The sequence below is a fragment of the Primulina huaijiensis genome, chromosome 14 (assembly GCF_012295235.1).
Source record: "Primulina huaijiensis isolate GDHJ02 chromosome 14, ASM1229523v2, whole genome shotgun sequence".
Classification (NCBI taxonomy): domain Eukaryota; kingdom Viridiplantae; phylum Streptophyta; class Magnoliopsida; order Lamiales; family Gesneriaceae; genus Primulina; species Primulina huaijiensis.
The window spans coordinates 14,867,767-14,888,026 of NC_133319.1; the positions used below are offsets into that span (position 1 = coordinate 14,867,767).

At 35.3% G+C, this 20,260-nt stretch overlaps 1 protein-coding gene across 1 annotated transcript; it reads right to left on the minus strand.

The window, feature by feature from the left end:
- Positions 1-216: 216 nt before the first annotated feature.
- LOC140957630 (phosphatidyl-N-methylethanolamine N-methyltransferase-like) lies at positions 217-2,098 on the minus strand. Its single transcript, XM_073414961.1, has 2 exons — positions 1,743-2,098; positions 217-620 (listed from the first exon to the last, which is right to left on the minus strand). Exons 1-2 carry the CDS (start codon positions 1,985-1,987, stop codon positions 368-370), a joined length of 498 nt encoding a protein of 165 aa, XP_073271062.1. The 5' UTR covers positions 1,988-2,098; the 3' UTR covers positions 217-367.
- Positions 2,099-20,260: the final 18,162 nt, after the last annotated feature.

The following is a 20,260-nucleotide window of genomic DNA, read 5'->3' on the forward strand; positions in this document are numbered from 1 at the left end:
TTATGTTGGTATACTATCTCCTGGGAATGCCCGGTGTATCTGTACTGCTACATTTTTACCTTTTTCAATGAATTAGTTCATTAAAAAAAAAATTTTTTTTGTTAGATCCAAAGGTGAAAAAGGCATCAAATCTCGAATTGCTCATGTCAACGATGAACAGCACGATGAGATGCAACCTACTCTTGGCAACAGCGCAGGCATAACAAAGGAGTAAAAATGGATTAATTGTACTAAACAAATTAATTTGTTCAACAAAGTGGAGATGGTAAGATAACTTGGAACCTCGGGTTCACTATTACCGAGATCCCATTTTGAGACCATTCTTGTTTATTCTTCTACTTGCATGGCCACATAGGTGTGCCTGCTACTAACTCATGATTGGCTTTGCTCGAGTTGCTGGATCCTCCACTGATTCCACAACGATCATAAACACATATCCTATAATCCACAGGAGAATGTACGAGAATGGAATCCAAGCGAGGCAAGCAACAAGACTTACTATGCTCCCAATGTACTGAGGATCATTGATCACTCCGAATGGGAACTCAGTAACCCATGGAATGCTCTTCCCAAAACGTACGCCATAATACGTCCCAGATTCTCCCAGCAGCTGATAAACCCTGTGCTTGAAGCAGAAAATGGAGATAACACAGTTACACTTGAGATGTAATGCAGAATTTTTCATATGGTTAAACAGGAATAGAATGAGGTAAGACTGCAGGATAGAAGCTCATATCCTAACCGAAGATATATCAATAATATGCCACATTAATTTTACTGTAACTTTACCAGAAAATGCAACTTACATTCCCCTCTCCCCAATTTTATTTCACCAAGTGATTATTTGGAAACAATTTCTCACCAGCCTTTTCTTAAGCACTTCTTAGAAAAAACCATTTAAAACGGGAGGCAAGTAATTAGCTGCAGAAGATACAGGGTACTCATTTATCCTTAAAATGAGCTGCATGTGAGCACGAGTCTTCGTGTTCAGGATTGGAATTTCATTTTGTTATTACTAGTTTGACTATAAACACAAAAATTAAGACCAAGTATCTTCAATCCTATACTTTTTCATTCCAGTTTTAAACTAATTGTAACAAACAAACAAAAACTCGCAAGGGGTACAAATTCTTGAGACATTAGAATCTGGAGATGGAGGACATGTATCAAAATGCTACTTCAACATAAAAAAGGGTATCAAGAAACATGCCTTTATTAGCAGCAAACACAACCAGCTTACAGAAGTTCATTTCAAACAGAGATTGTAATTTTAAATTTACCTTAAGTATCATACTTTCTTTGGCAAATTATCAATGTCCATCACTCACTGTCCTAGTTAGTAGCACTTTATAAAACCAACTTCCTTTCAGTTCTTTATCTAGTCTTTACCAATCCCCAACTTATACTAAAAAAGCTTATGCATTCAGACAAAAAGGAAAAAAAAAATGCATCAGGAGATGTAAATGGATATGAGCATATAGACATAGATAGAGCAAGTAGCAATTAACTACTTTGAAACAACATAAATCAAAACGAATAAAAGTCAGTCTTTTTGCAACACGTAAATGTAATACATCCATATCTATTATCATTGAGTGAACAACGCACCATTCATCTGTCTTCCCCTAGGACAACAAAAAGAAGTAGAACCCAAAAGCAGTGGATGAAGAAACATTTCGTACGATCAAAATCCCAATAAAATTTCATTTACATAAAAACACGGAGAGCTACAGATTTGTCACCTGAAGTTGAGAAACTGGCCAACGATGAAAAGGGTCCAAAAGTACAAAGGCGGCGGCCAAAAAAAAGTGGACACTGAAAAAAGCGATGCGAACTGGACCAACTTCAGAAAGTGCGACACCAGTGCCATGATTCTACATGGATCACGCTGTCTTCCGCAGAGATCCACCCATGTCTGTGGATTCCTCCATAGAAAGAAGTAAAATGGGAATGGAGACAACATACCTACACATGCCAATATGCCCATTCTCGTGCAGGGAATTGGCTTCTCGAGTCAGGCAGCTCTCTTTCTGATTCACTGTAGATGGTCGGCGCAGTTTGTTCATGACATTGGTGAACACCCAGGGTTATTTAGAAATTGGATCAGCATGTGTAATTATCAAATTTTAATTTTAATATATTAAAATATTTTTTAAACTTTTTATTTTTATTTTATTTTATTTATAGCATAAATTTTTATATAGAAATTGTTTTTTTCTTAGATTGCATCGCAGTTTCTTAGAAACTTTTCTTGAAGATCCGTCTTGGTACACGTACATGATATCAAGAACTTTTCTGGAAACTTCATAAAAGAATTTTTCTTGAAACTTTTCCAGAAATGGTGTTCAAACTGCTTAAATTAATTTTGTATAGCTAAATAAAATTAATTTATGTTAAAAAAATTTTGTAGACATTTCATTGTTTATCTGATTAATATTTTTTGAAAAATATAACTATATTAACAAATTTGAATTTTGTCTCTAATCAACTTGATGCGTAAATTTTTTGATAATTTGAGTTTTTTATTCAAAACCAGTCGTTTTCAGTTAATATATGATCAACTTCACTAGAAAAACCCAAAGAAGCAATGAAAAGGCAACCATAGTGTAACGATTATAGGTTATCTCGATCTTGATCGAGCTCTATGTGGGGCTTTCTAGAGTTGTCAATTCGGGTGGGTTGGGTCGGGTTGAGCAATAGTACTATTCAAAAATTGCCTTAACCCGAACCCGAGCCAACCTGAAAACTCTCAATCCGAATCTGAATCCAAATCCGAATCAACCCGATAAACCCGATTTTGAATTTTTTAAAAAATTTTTTTAAAGAAAATTAAATAAAATTCTTTAAAAAATATATAATATTTTAATTTAAACACATAATAACAAAATCTCAATCATATATATGATTTAAAGNGGGTGGGTTGGGTCGGGTTGAGCAATAGTACTATTCAAAAATTGTCTTAACCCGAATCCGAGCCAACCTGAAAACTCTCAATCCGAATCCGAATCCAAATCCGAATCAACCCGATATACCCGATTTTGAATTTTTAAAATTTTTTTTAAAAGAAAATTAAATAAAATTCTTAAAAAAATATATAATATTTTAATTTAAACACATAATAACAAAATCTCAATCATATATATGATTTAAAGTTGAAAGTCTAATTGTAGAAAAATAAAGTATATTTAATAAATCAAATAAACAATTGTTTAAAAAATAAAAAATATACAATATAAATATTAAATTATGAAAATTTATGATATAAATATACAATAAATATTTTTTAGACATACAGTATATAAAAATATAGGCAATAGTTATTAATTATATTTTTTTAAAAAAATAATTTTTCGGGTCAACAACCCGGGTTGACAGGAACCCAATCCAACCCGATCATTTTTTGTGGGTAAGCTATCGGGTCCAACCCGATCTGACCCGAACCCAAAAAACCCAAACCCAAACCTGATTTTTTTCGGGTTGAATCGTGTCGGGTTGGTGGGTCGTATCTGATTTTGACACCCCCAGGGCCTTCTCTCGTAAACATGATTCCTCTGAACCTTTTTCCTCACGTGCTTTCTCACACGTCATCACCCATAGAATATCTCACCTCTGGAAAGTGATTTTTTTTGGCATCTCTCAACACTCGAACTCAGGACCTACATAGTAGTTCAATTTGTACCAAAACTCTAGGAATCTTTGTACTTAAGCTTGGAGGTACTGGATTCAAATGTTGGGAGAGACGAAAGGAACCTATTTTCCAAGATATTTTATAAGTGACGGTGCATGGAAAAGTTCCCAGGAGGGGCTCAAGATCGAGACAGACAATGGTCGTTACACATAGAGATCTAAGTCACATGAAGTCGATAAATTGGTTGAAAATGGAAAAGCGACGCGAACTAGATCAACTTCGAAAATAGTGACACCAATCCCAAAAAGGTCACACTGTCTACCTATAAAAACAAGTGAAAACGGAATGGGAATAACGCTTTTATGCATCACCACGTCTCCGTAAAACTGATTTCCTTTACGTGCAAGCATACCATCCATTGACATGTTAGCGTATCGTTTTCTCACACTCAATACGTAACAGAAGTTTTAAAATTTTATTTTGACGTTCTAAACATTCTGGGTATCATATGATTTAAAATAATTGAGAGGACATTTAAATTTTATTTATCTTTGTATATTCAACACCGACTCCAACTATTCCGATGTTTAGGCAATGATAGCTCTTCTTGTAAATCTCTATGAACTTTTTTCAGCCTCCTTAATTAGATCCACAGTCAGAGACTACATTTCTCATGTAGGCTGCACTAGAAATCAACATGAAATTTGTGTTGAGATTAGATTGCCGAAATTTAAAAAATCTGACGACGGTGTGGGGATGTTGTGGCAGCGGTGTTGTGGAGGAAGAAGTTCGGCCAAACTTCTGTCGAGGAGGGGAGCCGAATTTTTCTTCTTCCAAAGACGAACTTCTGTCGAGGAGGGGCCTAATTTTTCTTCTTCCAAAATGGGGAGAGAGAGGAAATCTATACTTGATTTTCTTGATGTTTTTATTGTATATCTTTGTGTTATGTTTATTATCAATTCTTTGATAACATATACATAAATACAATATTTCAATCATTTAAGATTCTAACCTTAACAGGATTCTATATTTTTGTTATTTTAAATTCTCATATGATATTTCCTATTCTTAAAAATATCATGTATAGTCAACTCCTGCTAATGTATGATATATATGAAATTAAATTGTATATTCCATTAGAATCTTGTATATAGTAGTCACCACTACAAAATTTGTTATTTAATTAGCATATTCTAAATTTACTATATAAATAATTCTGAACTCATTTTAACTCCGATTGACGATCAGACAACATCGATGTATCGAGGGTACAAACTCTCTCATATAATAAAAAAATGAACATTTCAAAAAAAAAAATCCATTGATTAATTTTTTGCAACTACTAGTTTTGTGAACTCCTTCACTAAAATTGGCAGTTTCACTCTCTTCATTTAATTGACAGCTAAGGTAAATTCCACAATTTCCAATAATGAAATCCATTTGTAAACTCCTTCGTAGGCAATCTGTTTGATCTCTATCAAACTATATTCGTCAAATTCAACTCTTTGAATTTGAATATCTCAACGGAAACACAGAATCCAGTACTTGTGTTACCCTCAATGGTTCAGGAATACAACTAGTCGCGGGTTCACAACTTCATGTGATTCAGAACAACATTTGTTCTTATTCGGGCTCACCCTTATTAGCCTCGTTCATTGCATCAACACATTGATCAAGAACGTCAGAACTCAAATCTGATTGCACCCATCAGATCATGATAAGAATGTCTTGTAGCATCGCCCCTTGATCCTTCAGATATCACTGATAGTGTCTACAAGAACCTTAAGTTATGATTAGCGTACAGAACAGTCCCTTCAACTCATATATCCCGATCTAATATGAAACTATTAGTATATCGAGAGTTGCAAATGAATTATATAACGATGTGTTATATCTTTGGGTAATATAGTGAAATTGAAGAGGTCTCTGAATTCGTGCTTGAAAATTTGCGGAAAAATTTAAAATTTTTCTTTTTAAATAATTAAAATGCCTCATTCCTAAATAAAATAATAAATAAAGTTTGATTTTCAAAATAGCAGCGGAAGTAAATGTTTGTTTGCAAAATAATAATTTAAAATAATCCAACAACGAGAAAAATGTTTGAGCCCTAAAATAGTAAATGGTGAAAATGAGGTCCTCGGATTTCACTACTGCCGACCCTCGATGGCTCACTGGTCCCCGCCCTCGGTCCCGAACTCATCAGTACCTACAACAATCAAGTCTAGTGAGTCTAAAGACTCAGCATGCATATATCGTAAATAACAAGTAATAATAATAAAATCGCATGCGAAGGAAAATATCATGTCATGACTAATTGTAATGCGTGCATCACTGAACTGAAATCGTATCATGAATAATTAATATTACGTGCATAACTGAACTGAACTGAACTGAAAGTAGTAAGTGAAATGTTTGCCCCGTAGAGCACTGTAATGAAATAGCTAGTAATAATTTTCTGGTGAGATTATGGTCTACGCAAGTGGCCCCTGAACTGAACTGAACTGAACTGACCGGTAACTGACGACCGGGTGAAATACTAATCGTCTGATCAGACTAATGCCACAGTATACTGGGTGGTACAAAACTGAACTAACCGGTAACTAGCGTCCGGGTGAAGTAATAATCCCATGATAGTAAAGTGACCACAAGTAATATCGCATAAATCTCAAAATGAATATTTAGCATTTTTGCACGTAATATAATTAAATACAAAATTAAATATCCTGTATAAATTTTACCATAAGGGTTGGACCGCTCCCAGGCTCGCTGCGACCTAATTATGTCATGAAAATTATGCAAATGATTTACTTGACCAAACTTTGTAATTGAATCCAAAAATGAGACATTTACGCCCAACTAACTTAGTATTTAATCATAACTCCGTGCCAACCCGAACCATCACCGTACCATCATTTAGTCATGATTAAAATACGTCTAAAATGCTCCTAAAATGGTACAAGTCGAAATCTTGGTGAATGGAGGCCAAAACATGAAACGCTCTTTCGAGAGTCACTTTGGCACATTACACCGCAAATTCTCGTACGACCTCTAAAATGATCCAAATCACAAACGGCCAAAAACATGACCTTTCTAACATGATGAGGTACTGTCCAGTCCAAGGCCATAGGCTAAAAGCCAACCAAGAACTCGAAACACACCTCTGAACCGCAGCACAACTTGCTGTCAAAAATACAGCAGCAGTGTTAGCGTTTCCTTGCGTCGTTTGCAAGGCTAATGGCCATTGGGGCTTGAACCACTGACCAAAGCCTCTTACCAACATCCCAAGGGTTGGCTTGAACCAAGACTAAGGGCCTTAGGCCAGCCACAATCCAAGCAACACCATGGACCACCCGAAACTTGCATCCCAGAGCACCAAAAATATGTACTGTGATGCATCGGTTCGCTTGCTGTCTTTCATTTTTTCAGTGGCCATTTGATTGAACATGGCTCAATCTAGACATCCAGGGGTATTGAGTGAACCAGGGCTAAGGGCCAGAGGCCAACCGAGATCCACCCCAACCACCAAAACCGAAAGTACTCATGCAGCAAATGAAAAGGGGCCGAAGGGGGGGCTGTTCTTGATTTATTTAAAAACCGTTGCAACCATGGACCAAGCCTTGAAAGGCCAACTTGGTCACGTCTTAGACATAACAAGGAGATGTTCTAACCATGGCTATAGCCTCTAGGGCAGCCGAGATCAGAAACACCACCCTTGACAGCAAAACTGAAAAATCGAAACTCATAATGACACTAAGGGGGGAGTTGCTGTTATTTCCCTTTTGTTGTGCGTATGGGGCTTGAACAAATGGACCAACATGGTCCTAATACATCCTAGTACATGTCTAGATGCAGCCTTAGGAGCCTGGACACGAGCCAACCACCTGAAACACCAAAAATCACATAACCTATGAAGGCACACATGAACCCGAAAATTCTGCACCAAGTTTTCGAAAATATTTCTCATATATTTCGGTTTTCTCGCAATAAAATCATGTACATGCTATGTTTAAAAATACCTATATGGCTTGATTGAAGAGTGAATAAAAACATATACATGCATTGGTTTGTTTTGAAAGAAAAACAAACAACACAACGACGCGGCGCGGAGGAGACGGAGTTCTTTTCTTTTCTCACTTTCTCTCTTGTTTTTCCTAGAGCACTCACGATTTTTTTCTTGCTGAAATGCTCAGAATTTTCGAGAATAAGGGGTGAGGGAGAGTGGCTAGGAAATGAAGAGAGTTTACTAATTAAATGGAGAGTTTAAATGGCAAATCAAATCTTTCTATCCTAGAGTTTGATAGATAAGGAATAAGGTGTGATTTGATTTGATTTAATAGAGGTTGTGGCCGATTTCTTGCTTATCAAATAAGGGTAGAAAAATTGCTTAATTGATAATTATTGAAGATTAAATGGTGAGGGAATATTATGTCAAGAAGAGGATTAAGGAAAGATATCAATAAAAATGAGTAGTCAAACTTTTAAATCCTATTAAGGGTGATGGCCGATTTTCTCATTAAAAGGAAGAGAAATATTGCTAGATAAACATGGTAGAAATATTGCTTAAATATTAATTAGTGGTGAATAAAATTTAAGGAATTATCTAACAAGAAAAGGTAAGGAGAGATGATAAAGAAATAGGTTGTCAAATATCTTTAAATTAATTGAGGGGGCCGATTTTTATCTCTCGAGGTAAAAATTTGCTTAATTAAAGATTATTGAGGATTTAAAATTGAAGGAATTATCTAGGCCATAAAAAGATTAAGGAAATATTTTAAAATAGAGAGTTGACAAATTAATTAAATCTCATAAGTGAAGTGGCCGAAAATTTAAGATAATGGGAGGGAAAATATTTCTTAAATATTGTGTTTTAAATTTTTAGTGTTTTATCTACCCATTAAATATTTTAGTGACTTAAGAAATTAATTATGGAGTAATATTATCTTGCATGCATGGCTAAATATTTGAATTACCTAATTAATTCTTTAAACANCCATTGTAGCATAAGAACTAGGGAGTTAGGCAAACACCTCAAAAGAACGAGGACAACATAAAATGTCATTCTAGCACAAGAACACAGCTTAAAAAATAATCTATACGTAAAAGATCGAAACGCTAAAGGAACATGCATCACATCGTATAAACTGAACCATGGACTATTGGACAGTGAAAGTACATGAAGTTAATGCATGGACATGTGAAAGACAAAAAAATTGTGATCAAGCACAAGATTCTCAAGTGGACATTAAAGAAGCATATAAGTGATATTTCACATATGGTGGTGAATCCAGTGATAATATAAACAAAATTAGCCTCAACCCTATTGGGAAATGGTAGAAATTTATGCATTCCTGAACGCCTCTAGTTGTGATTGGCTTTCGCCTGTTTGTTTTTGCTAACAGGGAGCTGCTACTTTTAGAAATTTATTCTCTCATCAATCTAAAGAAATTGAGTCTACCACCTTTCTCACGAAGCAAAAGACCCAACTTTGCCTACAGAACACAGGTATTTTGCCTCATTGAGATCTAGATTTACATCTATTCCACATACAAACTGGGTAACATAAAAAAAAATAAAATTCAGGGGTATGAACTAATACAAAAACCCACCAATTCTAAAAAATAACAACGAAGATTCGCAGGCAATTTTCACGGCAATCGAATCATTTCACTTTGATTGAAAGCATCAACAACACAAATCAACCCTAGAATCTTAAAAACCTTGATATAATTACCCCGATTTCAGAACAGAAAATCATTTAATGAACTGATCAAGAAGCTAAAGCACAAACACCCACGACAAACATGAATCCGAACTGCTCAAAATGAAAAGCACAAATTCTCCGAAAATCATACAGAAAAAAGGGTAAAAGATGTGATGACGACCAACTTACGTTGACAGGCAAGTTGAAGCAGTCAACGTCGATCCGGCGAGTGGTTTTTCGATCTGTGAATTTGAGTCTTTCCCGTGCCGTTGCTGTTAATACAAGGGATAAATCACACTTTACCCCCCAGGAAAAGCTATTATGTACTTTGACCCCAAAAAAGGTTCAGTGGTAATTTAGATATGGCCCAGCTTAAATTAACATTAGAGCAGCTAATTGAGAGTCATCAAACTCGCCCAAAAGATATCAAATTAAACATAATATATTATTTCGGAAGAAGACATAAATTAAACATAAGTGATATTCTCAAGTGGACATTAAAGAAGCATATAAGTGATATTTCACGTACCGAACAGTTGTCCGAATGAAGAGACATATCATAAGGAAGCACATGCAAATACAACAGATATTGTTGAGTCTTCATGTATGGTCAGCTAAGCAACTATAAATACCATATCAAGACCATTGAAGAAAGATGTGGAACAACAACAAAATACTAGTACGTGAAGAAAACAGAGTTAGCTTACTAGAAGCAGTTAGCCCAGTTATGTGATAACATTTTCGTGTTGTATTGATTAAATCAGTTCTCACACATTCACACACAATCACTCATATACAGAGAATTGAGATTATTGTTTAGCTGAGTGAGTCTTCACACAAAGACGTAAACCAATGTATTTGTAGTCTTGGCATAAAGGACGTTAAACGTTATGCAGATTGTTAGGTGTTGCCTGCAATCTTAAGTGCTAGGAGTTCTAGTTGGGTGATGCGTTTTGAGTGGGTTTGTACAAGGTGCTGTATAAATTAAAGTCTTCTAGTGACTCCTACCCGAGGTGGTAGAATGGGTGACGTAGGAACAGTTAAAGTCTCCGAACATCCATAAACATATCTTGTGTCTTTTACTGTTTAACTATTGTTTTGAAAACTTATATGAGTAGTTCAGCTGATATCAGTTCAGTTTTTCCTATAACTAAATTGATACAAGCCCGAACATATCTTCTTTATTTCAGTTATTCAGTTTACACAAGCTAAAAGCTTTAAATTGTTCATTTTCTTAACGAATGATTATTTCAAGTATCTTCCGCTTGGTTTGAAAAAACAAACTCGATTTAATTCATCGGTGTATTCATTCTTAGAATACAAGCTATTGCAGCTTATGGAGAATATTGTGTTTGAAGTACCTTTAGAATGTCAAAACCGATCCTTCAAATTTTTTCTCCTGCTGAAAAAAATGACCAGCTTCTAAATTTGCTAGTGGGTGAAAAATGATAGTTGCAACTAAAATTTTGCAAGCCGATGAAATTTTTACTTGTGCTAAAATTTCAAGTTTTCACATCCTTTCTCATCAATAAAGTGAAGTCATTTTATGTTTCCATTCAAATGCATGCTTGCACTGCCGACTTTGGAGCAAGTTTGCATACCCTTCATATGACTAAACGTTTTTTTTTTTGGTTAGATCCGAAGGTGAAAAAGGCATCAAATCTCGAATTGCTCATGTCAACGATGAACAGCACGATGAGATGCAACCTACTCTTGGAAACAGCGCAGGCATAACAAAGGAGTAAAAATGGATTAATTGTACTAAACAAATTAATTTGTTCAACAAAGTGGAGATGGTAAGATAACTTGGAACCTCGGGTTCACTATTACCGAGATCCCATTTTGAGACCATTCTTGTTTATTCTTCTACTTGCATGGCCACATAGGTGTGCCTGCTACTAACTCATGATTGGCTTTGCTCGAGTTGCTGGATCCTCCACTGATTCCACAACGATCATAAACACATATCCTATAATCCACAGGAGAATGTACGAGAATGGAATCCAAGCGAGGCAAGCAACAAGACTTACTATGCTCCCAATGTACTGAGGATCATTGATCACTCCGAATGGGAACTCAGTAACCCATGGAATGCTCTTCCCAAAACGTACGCCATAATACGGAGGATCATTGATCATTTATTATTTTAAATTCTGATATGATATTTTCTATTCTTAAAAATATCATGTATAGTCAACTCCTGCTAACTTATGATATATATGAAATTAAATTGTATATTCCATTAAAATCTTGTATATAGTAGTCACCACTACAAAATTTGTTATTTAATTAGCATATTTTAAATTTACACTACAAGAAAAATCGGATTCAACAACACATCAAAGACAACGGTTTTTATTAAAACCGTTGTCTTTTTACTTTTAACAACGGTTTTAACAAAAACTGTTGTCGTAGCCTAAAAAAATCTGCTCAAAGACAACAGTTTCTTTAAAATCGTTGTCTTTGATACATCTAAGACAACAGTTTCTTTAAAAACCGTTGTCTATGAGCGTTTTTTTTGGGCTACGACAACGGTTTTTAAAAACCGTTGTCTATGAGCGTTTTTTTTGGGCTACAACAACGGTTTTTAAACTGTTGTCTATTAGCGTTTTTCTTCAAGCTACGACAACGGTTTGTAAGTAAAACCATCGCAGATGTAAATATAGCGACGGTTTTGTAAAAAATGTCGCTAAATTTAGCGACGGTTTGTGTATAACCATCGCTAATTTTAGCGACAGTTTTGGTAATACCGTCGTCGATCTATAATTAGCGATAGTTTATACTTAACTGTCGCTATATTTAGCGACAGTTCTTAGTAACCGTTGCTAAGTTTTGCGACTGTTCTTGTAAAAGCGTCGCTAATTTTAAATCGGCGACAGTTAGAAAAATAACCGTCGCTATTTGCGACGGTTAAACTCAAAACTGTCGCAAACTGTCTATAAATATCCCCACCCTCGGTCCATTTTCTACCATACCACTTCACAACACTTAAAATTTTTCTCCCTTACACAATTTTAGTTTCGATTTTCTCTTTAAAGTTTAATAAATTTTTAAAATCAAGAATATAGTATTTTTGACGGTAAATCAAGAATATAATTAGCATATTAGATTGTGAGTTTTTTTGTATATTTATTAAAATATTAAAAGTGAAATTTTTTTTATTTTACTGAAAAAATTAGCGACGGAAAGCATACAAAACCGGTTTATAAAATACCGTCGCTGTTTAGTGACCGTTTAAATTACGACCGTCGCTACAATGATGATATCCGTCGCGAATTAGTTTGCGACAGTTTTTTAAAAACCGTCTCAAATTGTAACTACCACATCACTACAAAACCGTTGTCTTTTAGCGAATGCTTTAACCACAGGACCTTTAACAACGGTTTTATATACCTACGACAACGGTTTTTCACCGTTGTCTTTGAGCACACCCTTTAACCACATGGCTTTTAACAACGGTTTTATTTGTCTTTTGCCTTTTTTTAGTATTGTTACTATATAAATAATTCTGAACTTATTTTAACTCCGATTAACGATCAGACAACTTCGATGTATCGAGGGTACAAACTCTCTCATATAATAAAAAAATGAAAATTTCAAAAAAAAATCCATTGATTAATTTTTTGCAACTACTAGTTTTGTGAACTCTTTCACTAAAATTAACAGTTTCACTCTCTTCATTTAATTGACAGCTAAGGTAAATTCCACAATTTCCAATAATGAAATCCATTTGTAAACTCCTTCGTAGGCAATCTGTTTAATCTCCATCAAACTACATTCGTCAAATTCAACTCTTTGAATTTGAATATCTCAACGAGAACACATAATCAAGTACTTGTGTTACCCTCAATGGTTCAGGAATACAACTAGTCGCGGGTTCACAACTTCATGTGATTCAAAACAACATTTGTTCTTATTCGGGCTCACCATTATTAGCCTCGTTCATTGCATCAACACCTTGATCAAGAACGTCAGAACTCAAATTTGATTGCACCCATCAGATCATGGTAAGAACGTCTTGTAGCATCGCCCTTTGATANAATGTTTTCTTAATATTAAATTTTATCTCAATACTCCAACTCCAGTTCGACCTCACTTAATTAACTGAAAAGGTAGTAATTAAACTACTANATAGAACAGTGCCTTCAACTCATATATCCCGATCTAATATGAAACTATTAGTATATCGAGAGTTGCAAATTAATTATACAACGATGTGTTATATCTTTGAGTAATATAGTGAAATGGTATGTGAAACTGAAGAAACACCTTTCCAAAATGCACATGTTTTACTCTGGTTAGAGATTCCTTGCACAACTAACTCATCAAATCATGTGTGATATCTTCGCTCAAATGTGAGCGGTGAATGCTCGGCTAGAATGCATTGACTCCAGTGTATTTCGAAATTACATCCAACATCACCACCTAATGACCCTCAATGGAGTTGGTAAATAGATCAAAGTGGATGCTAGTACGTAGATCATCCATATTGTTTCATGTAAAAAGACTAATAGTGTACAACCATAACCACATACTATTCCACTCGATAAGTGATAACCACTTGGAAAGCCTTAGAAAGGGTTGTTCAGTACATCACCAATTGAGCACTCATCTGGTACTTATTGTATATTCAAGAACTTTATCAATGTAGTTTGCATTGGTTTATACATAAAGTAAATGTCATAATTGGATAAAACCATAAAGCATTATTAAAATAAAGATTTTTTTACACAAGATTCAATATAGGAGAAGCCACAAGTTGGCTCACTGGGAACTTACTATAACAATATCCCACTTGTCCTACAGACAATCACCCATTGATCTCAAACCCATTCTTTGACGATGCTTCTCAAACAATAGTCCTATCAAGGGCTTCGTCAGTGGATCAGCAACGTTATCTACAGATACGACTCTCTCTACTGATATGTCTCCACTTCCCACAATCTCGGGTTTTTTTTAAAAATAATTTAATTTTAATTTTTTTTTTCAAAAATAATGTTAAAAAAAAAAACATTTTCAAAACTACTGTAATCAGCGCTGCTCACGTGGAGCAGTGTCCGCGCTTCGTAAGCACGGACGTTGGTCCATGTAATCGACGGAATATTTTAGCGACGGAATATATATAAAAACCGTCGCTAATTAGAGACGGTTTTTTAAACCGTCGGTAAAATTGAATCAGCGACGGATTATAAACCGTCGCTAATTTTAGCGACGGTTTAAAACCGTCGCTATAAAGAATCAGCGACGGTTTAATTAGCGACGGTTTTTGAACTGTCGCTAAATGCCAAAATACCACACCCCACGCATAATTGTATCAACAGCGTGCACATGTACGCCGCAGATAATTTTGAACTTTCAACGGCTTACAACTTTGCAGCGTACAATATACGCTGCAAAAAGCCATTTTTGTTGTAGTGAAGACAGAGAAAAAAACAAACAAGAAATTCATCAAGACTGGGATATCTCAATTGAATGTTGTTCATTTTCCTCAACATCATTATGTGGTCGAATGTCATGTATAAGATGCTGCGGACCAACATTAAGCAAATTTGTAAAACTGTGTATGTTCGACCAAGACAGAGTCTTAAAATCATGCTGACCAAACAAACCAAAGTCAGTCATCCCTGAGTCACTGAAAAAACTAGGTTGAATAGTAAAGGTTCCTGAAAAAATTTATTTTTTGATGAACTTTTTCTCTCTTTTTTCTCTATCTTCACTACAACAAAAATGACTTTTTGCAGCGTATATTGCACGCTGCAAAGTTGCAAGCCGTTGAAAGTTCAAAATTATCCGCGGGTATTTTGGCATTTAGCGACGGTGATGGTTTATGAACCGTCGCTGATTCCTTACAGCGACGGTTCATAAACCATTGCTAACCGTCGCTAAATGCCAAAATACCCGAGGATAACCGTCGCTAAATGCCAAAATACCCGCGGATAATTTTGAACTTTCAAAGATTCCTTACAGCGACGGTTTAAAACCATCGATAAAATTAGCGACGGTTTATAAGCCGTCGCTGATTCAATTTTACCGATGGTTAAAAAAACGTCGCTAATTAACGACGGTTTTTATATACATTCCGTCGCTAAAATATTCCGTCGATTACGTTGACCAGTGTCCGTGCTTACTTAGCGCGGACACTGCTCCACGTGAGCAGCGTCCGCGCTCTGTAAACGCGGATTACAGTAGTTTTGAAAATGTTTTTTTTTTATATTATTTTTGAAATTATTTTTTAAAATTAAATTATTTTTTAAAAAAAACCCACAATCTCTCGTATTATGTGGAATTTTCTCAATATATTTTTGGATCTCTGATGAGACCCTAGTTCTTTTGCTTGCAAAATGGCACTGGTGTTGTCACAGTAGGCTCGAGACTGGATAAACTACTTGAGGAATGACACCCAACTCTTAAACGAAATTCCTCATCCAAATTGTCTCATTCGCTACAGCTGATCCAACTATGTATTCAGTCTCAGTCGTTGAATCAGCTGTGGTGTCTTGCTTGGAATTATTTCAAGAGACAGCACCACCATTGAGTCTGAATAAAAATACAGAGGTTGATTTCGAATCATCCACATCTAATTGGAAGCTAGAATCAGTATAGCCTCCGAATTTTATTTTTCTACTCTCATAAACCATGAACAAATTCTTAGCACTTCTCAAGTATTTAAGAATATCCTTCACGATCTTCCAATGCAATGGACCTGGATTCGAATGATATCTTCTTGCAACACTCAATGAAAATGAAATATCAGGTCAAGTTGATATCATATCATACATATTACTACCAATGACAGATGCATATGGAATGTGATTCAAGGTTTCTATCTTCTCATCACTCTTAGAGCACATAGACTTGGATAGAGTCACACATGACACATTGAGAAATATTCTATCTTGGACTCCTCCGTATAGAATCTCCTTAGTATGGTATCGATATAATTGGATTGGGTAAGCCCTAGCATCCTCTTTGATCTATCCCTATAAATCTATATTCCTAATATATATAATGCTTCACCAATATCTTTCATGGAAGATAAATTATCCAACCAAACTTTAGTTGACTGCAACATCCCTACATCATTCTCAATGAGTAGTATTCATCAACATAAATTACTAAGAATGTTAGTTCACTCTCACTAACCTTCTTGCATACACATGTTTCCTCATAATTTTAAACAAAGTCAAACTTTTTGATAGTATTGTCAAATGTGAGGTTCAAATTCCTCGATTCTTGTTTGAGTTTATAGATGGATTATCTAGAGTTTACATACTTTATTCTCACTTCTTGCTGATATGAATACTTCAGGTTGAGACATGTAAATCTCTTCCTCAATGTCATCATTAAGTAACATTGTCTTCACATACATTTGTCAAATTTCATAGTCATACCATGTTGTTATAGTTAGAAATATCCAAATAGACTTGAACATTGCGATTGAAGAAAATATTTCCTCATAGTCAATACATTGCTTTTGAGTATATCATTTTGCTATCAATATTGCTTTGAAGGTCATTACCTTCCCATCCCGCATAAGTTTTTTTTTGTAAATCCATTTGTTTCTTATGAGAACAACTCCCTCATGTTGATCTACTAAGGACCATAATTGGTTTGAAGACATAAAGTTCATCTCGAAATGCATGTATTTAAGCAATTTGGATGAATCGGCATCTGATAATATTTCTTTGAAGTTTCTTGGATCACATCTAGGAATGGGCTCATCTTGGTCATCTTTAAGAGCATAAATTCGTTGTATATTCATTGCATGAGTTACATGATAGTGAGGTGTATAGTTTTGGCTTGATAATTGATGTATTGCATGAGTTTCTGTGTTGGTTACATATGAAGCGATATGTTGAGTGGAATAGTGAAACATGCATTACATATAGGAAGACAACATCTAGGCTAAATTCTTATGTATTTCATAAACTAATTCTTCTTCCTAGTGAGCTATGGACGTAAAATTGTATGTATTTTATTTATGTGTTAACTATGTCTAAGAAGGGGAGGAACTTGATTTTCATGATGCTTAATGAGATTTTGTTATTTTCATTAGTTGTCATTTGTTAATTGGTGTATGGTGAAGTTGGTGATTACATTATGAAAACAACCATGGGGTTATGGTTCCAAACAATGATGGAGCACGTGAGACTAGAGTTGAAAGGTAAGCATGTTAATATAATTTTTTTTATTATTCACTTGCTTCGTTTTTGTGCAAGGAATGAGAATTTGAAGACAAATCTTTTTGAAGAAGGGGAGTATGATAAGAATCTCATCGAGCATGAAGTGATAAATATTTGGAGAAGATACAGACAGGTTTGTTGTCTATATCGTACAATCTTGATGACGATTAAATATGAAGAATCAAGTGCATTTGAATGCTTGAAGGAGTTCAATGAAGTATTCCATGAAGACATATCGAGCAACAAAGCATTCGAGTGTGAAATGACCCTGAAGGCAGCCAGGATGCCCCCCAGCATGCCAGGGCCGAGGGCAACACGCCCCATCCTGGAAAAATACCTGCCTCAGCGTGCTTGCGAGCCCCAGTGGCTGAAACAAGCCGCTCAGCGTGCCTACTGTGCCCGTCTGCGAGACCACCATGCCCCAATGGACATAATTCCATACCCCAGTACGCCGCAATGCAGATTTGAATATGGAAACCCTAGATTACGATTTTTGTTGTATTTTTTACATATAAACACATTTTAAAAATATTATTGAAAATTGAATATATTTCTTTGTGTTCTCTCTCAAGATTTTCAAAGTTTTGCTTTGTACCACCAAAAATCAAATTTATCAAAGATTTAATCTTTGTGGCATTTGTCGATTGTACTTCACTCGGATTATCAAAGAAGAGTGATTTGAAGGTTCTTTTGAGCTCAGTTGTTTATCTTCGTGAATATTTGTTGCTAAATTTTTCATAGTTTAGAGGTGAATATTACAAACCGTTGCTTGTTTCAAAAAAGATAGAAACAACACAACGTTATTTATTTTATCGAATTGAGGACGTGACTCCGTTTTAGATCGCGTTTGCTTTTCATGTTTCAAGAATCACATCAAGAAGACTTTTTCCAAGAATTGACTAGTAACATCAATCGTTTATTCTCATTCATAGTTTCTTGGGACAGTCTTTGCATGTCATCATTTTCAGCCGCTAGCAGTTTGAGTTTCACCCACATACCATCAAGTTTCTTTCAATGCAAGAAGCTAGAGTTGCTTGACTTATCCATTAGGCTTATATTCTCTACGTTTACTTTCTCGAATAACTGTGAAATATTTATTATTCATTTACCATGTTATGTAGTGTTGTAACGAGATCTAATTGTGTAAATTTATCATAATCGAAGTCAAATACTCGATCATCATTTGCAGTCTCAAGCTCAACATCTGTGATCTCCGGCTCAACGTCTTCCATGAGGCACTGGACCTTTTCATCATCACTCTCGTTAGTTGAGGTTTCTGAGCTTGAATTTTCTGAATCTGAGTCTGCCAACTTGATTTTGTTATCCTCAGCAACAAACACATTTTGATTTTTTTTCTTCTTAAAGAATTTCTTCTCATATCTGGATCTCCTCTTTTCATATGGCTTCTTATCGTCTTTCTTGGGCCTAGTACAATTTGTAATAAAATGACCACCATTTTTTCCATAGTGAAAGCAAGTCTGATTATCATCAACTTGATCTTTTTTACGATAAGAATTGAATTTAAACATGTTCTTTCTCATTAATTTTTTTTAATTTCTTAACAAATAAATACATTGTTTTATTGGTTATCTGATCAACAGATTTCTTACTGGAAGATTCTTTGCTAGTGGCTGGAGTTGGGGTTGTGGCAGTTAGAGCTTTGGTTCATTGTGACGCAGATGGCTCCTCTTCTGTCTAGATCCTCAACTCGAACTCATATTCTTTTAAGTCTGCAAATAATTCATGAAACTCGAATTTGTTGAGGTCATTTGACTCCCTCATAGCCATCGTTTTTACATCCCACTCTCTAGGTAGTGCCCTCATTACCTTCAATGCAGGTTCTCGGTTACAATATTATTTATCAATGATTCAAGTTCAATAACAATATTGTTCAATCATTCATCAAACTAATTCAAAGTCTTGTCGGGCTTCATCTTTTGTAGGACCGAGCGCTTACCGCTTTACCAAAAGCTATAGATAGTGGTAATGGTGCAACTCAAATCTTTTAAACCGCACAGCAGCTCAAGCACCACGGTTCGATCGCTCTACCAAGCAGGGACAATTATTGTACCCAACAATCTCCCTCCCAAGCACAGCAGCTCAAGCACCACGGTTCGATCGCTCTACCAAGCAGGGACAATTATTGTACCCAACATCTTTGCATTGTCGAATTTTTGGATAGCCATAGTTAGCTTGTTCTTTTTAGTTTGATCATTTCTCTCACGGAGTTGGTTAACTTCTCCCAGATTTCTGTTGCAGTTAAACATTTCTTGATCTTGTTGAACTTTTTCTTGTCGAGAGTACTGCATAGAATGTCATTGGCCACGTTATCCAAATTTTCTTTCTTTTTATCCTCGACAATCTATTCTGATCAGTGTTCTTCAACAATTTGAGGTGCACCCTCGGATACTGCTAGTGTTGCATTAGCTTTTAGTACCACATGTCATCATCTTGTGCAACCAAGTGTTCCTGCATACAAATCTACTAATCATCATATTCTTCTTTTGAGAACATTGAAATTTTATAAAAATATTCCATAATGAATATATGAGTATCAAAGCTCAAGAAAACCCTCTCCGATGCTATTTGTTGGGATCGAACTAGAGTTTAGAGGGGAGAATAAACTCTTATAATTTTTTTTACTAAAACAAGCTAGTTTTAACAGTTTTTAAGCTGTTAAAGTTCTTTCTTGAGTGGCTAGACTTTGTTGGACTACTAAAAATAAGTGAGTACGGAAACAGTCTAACT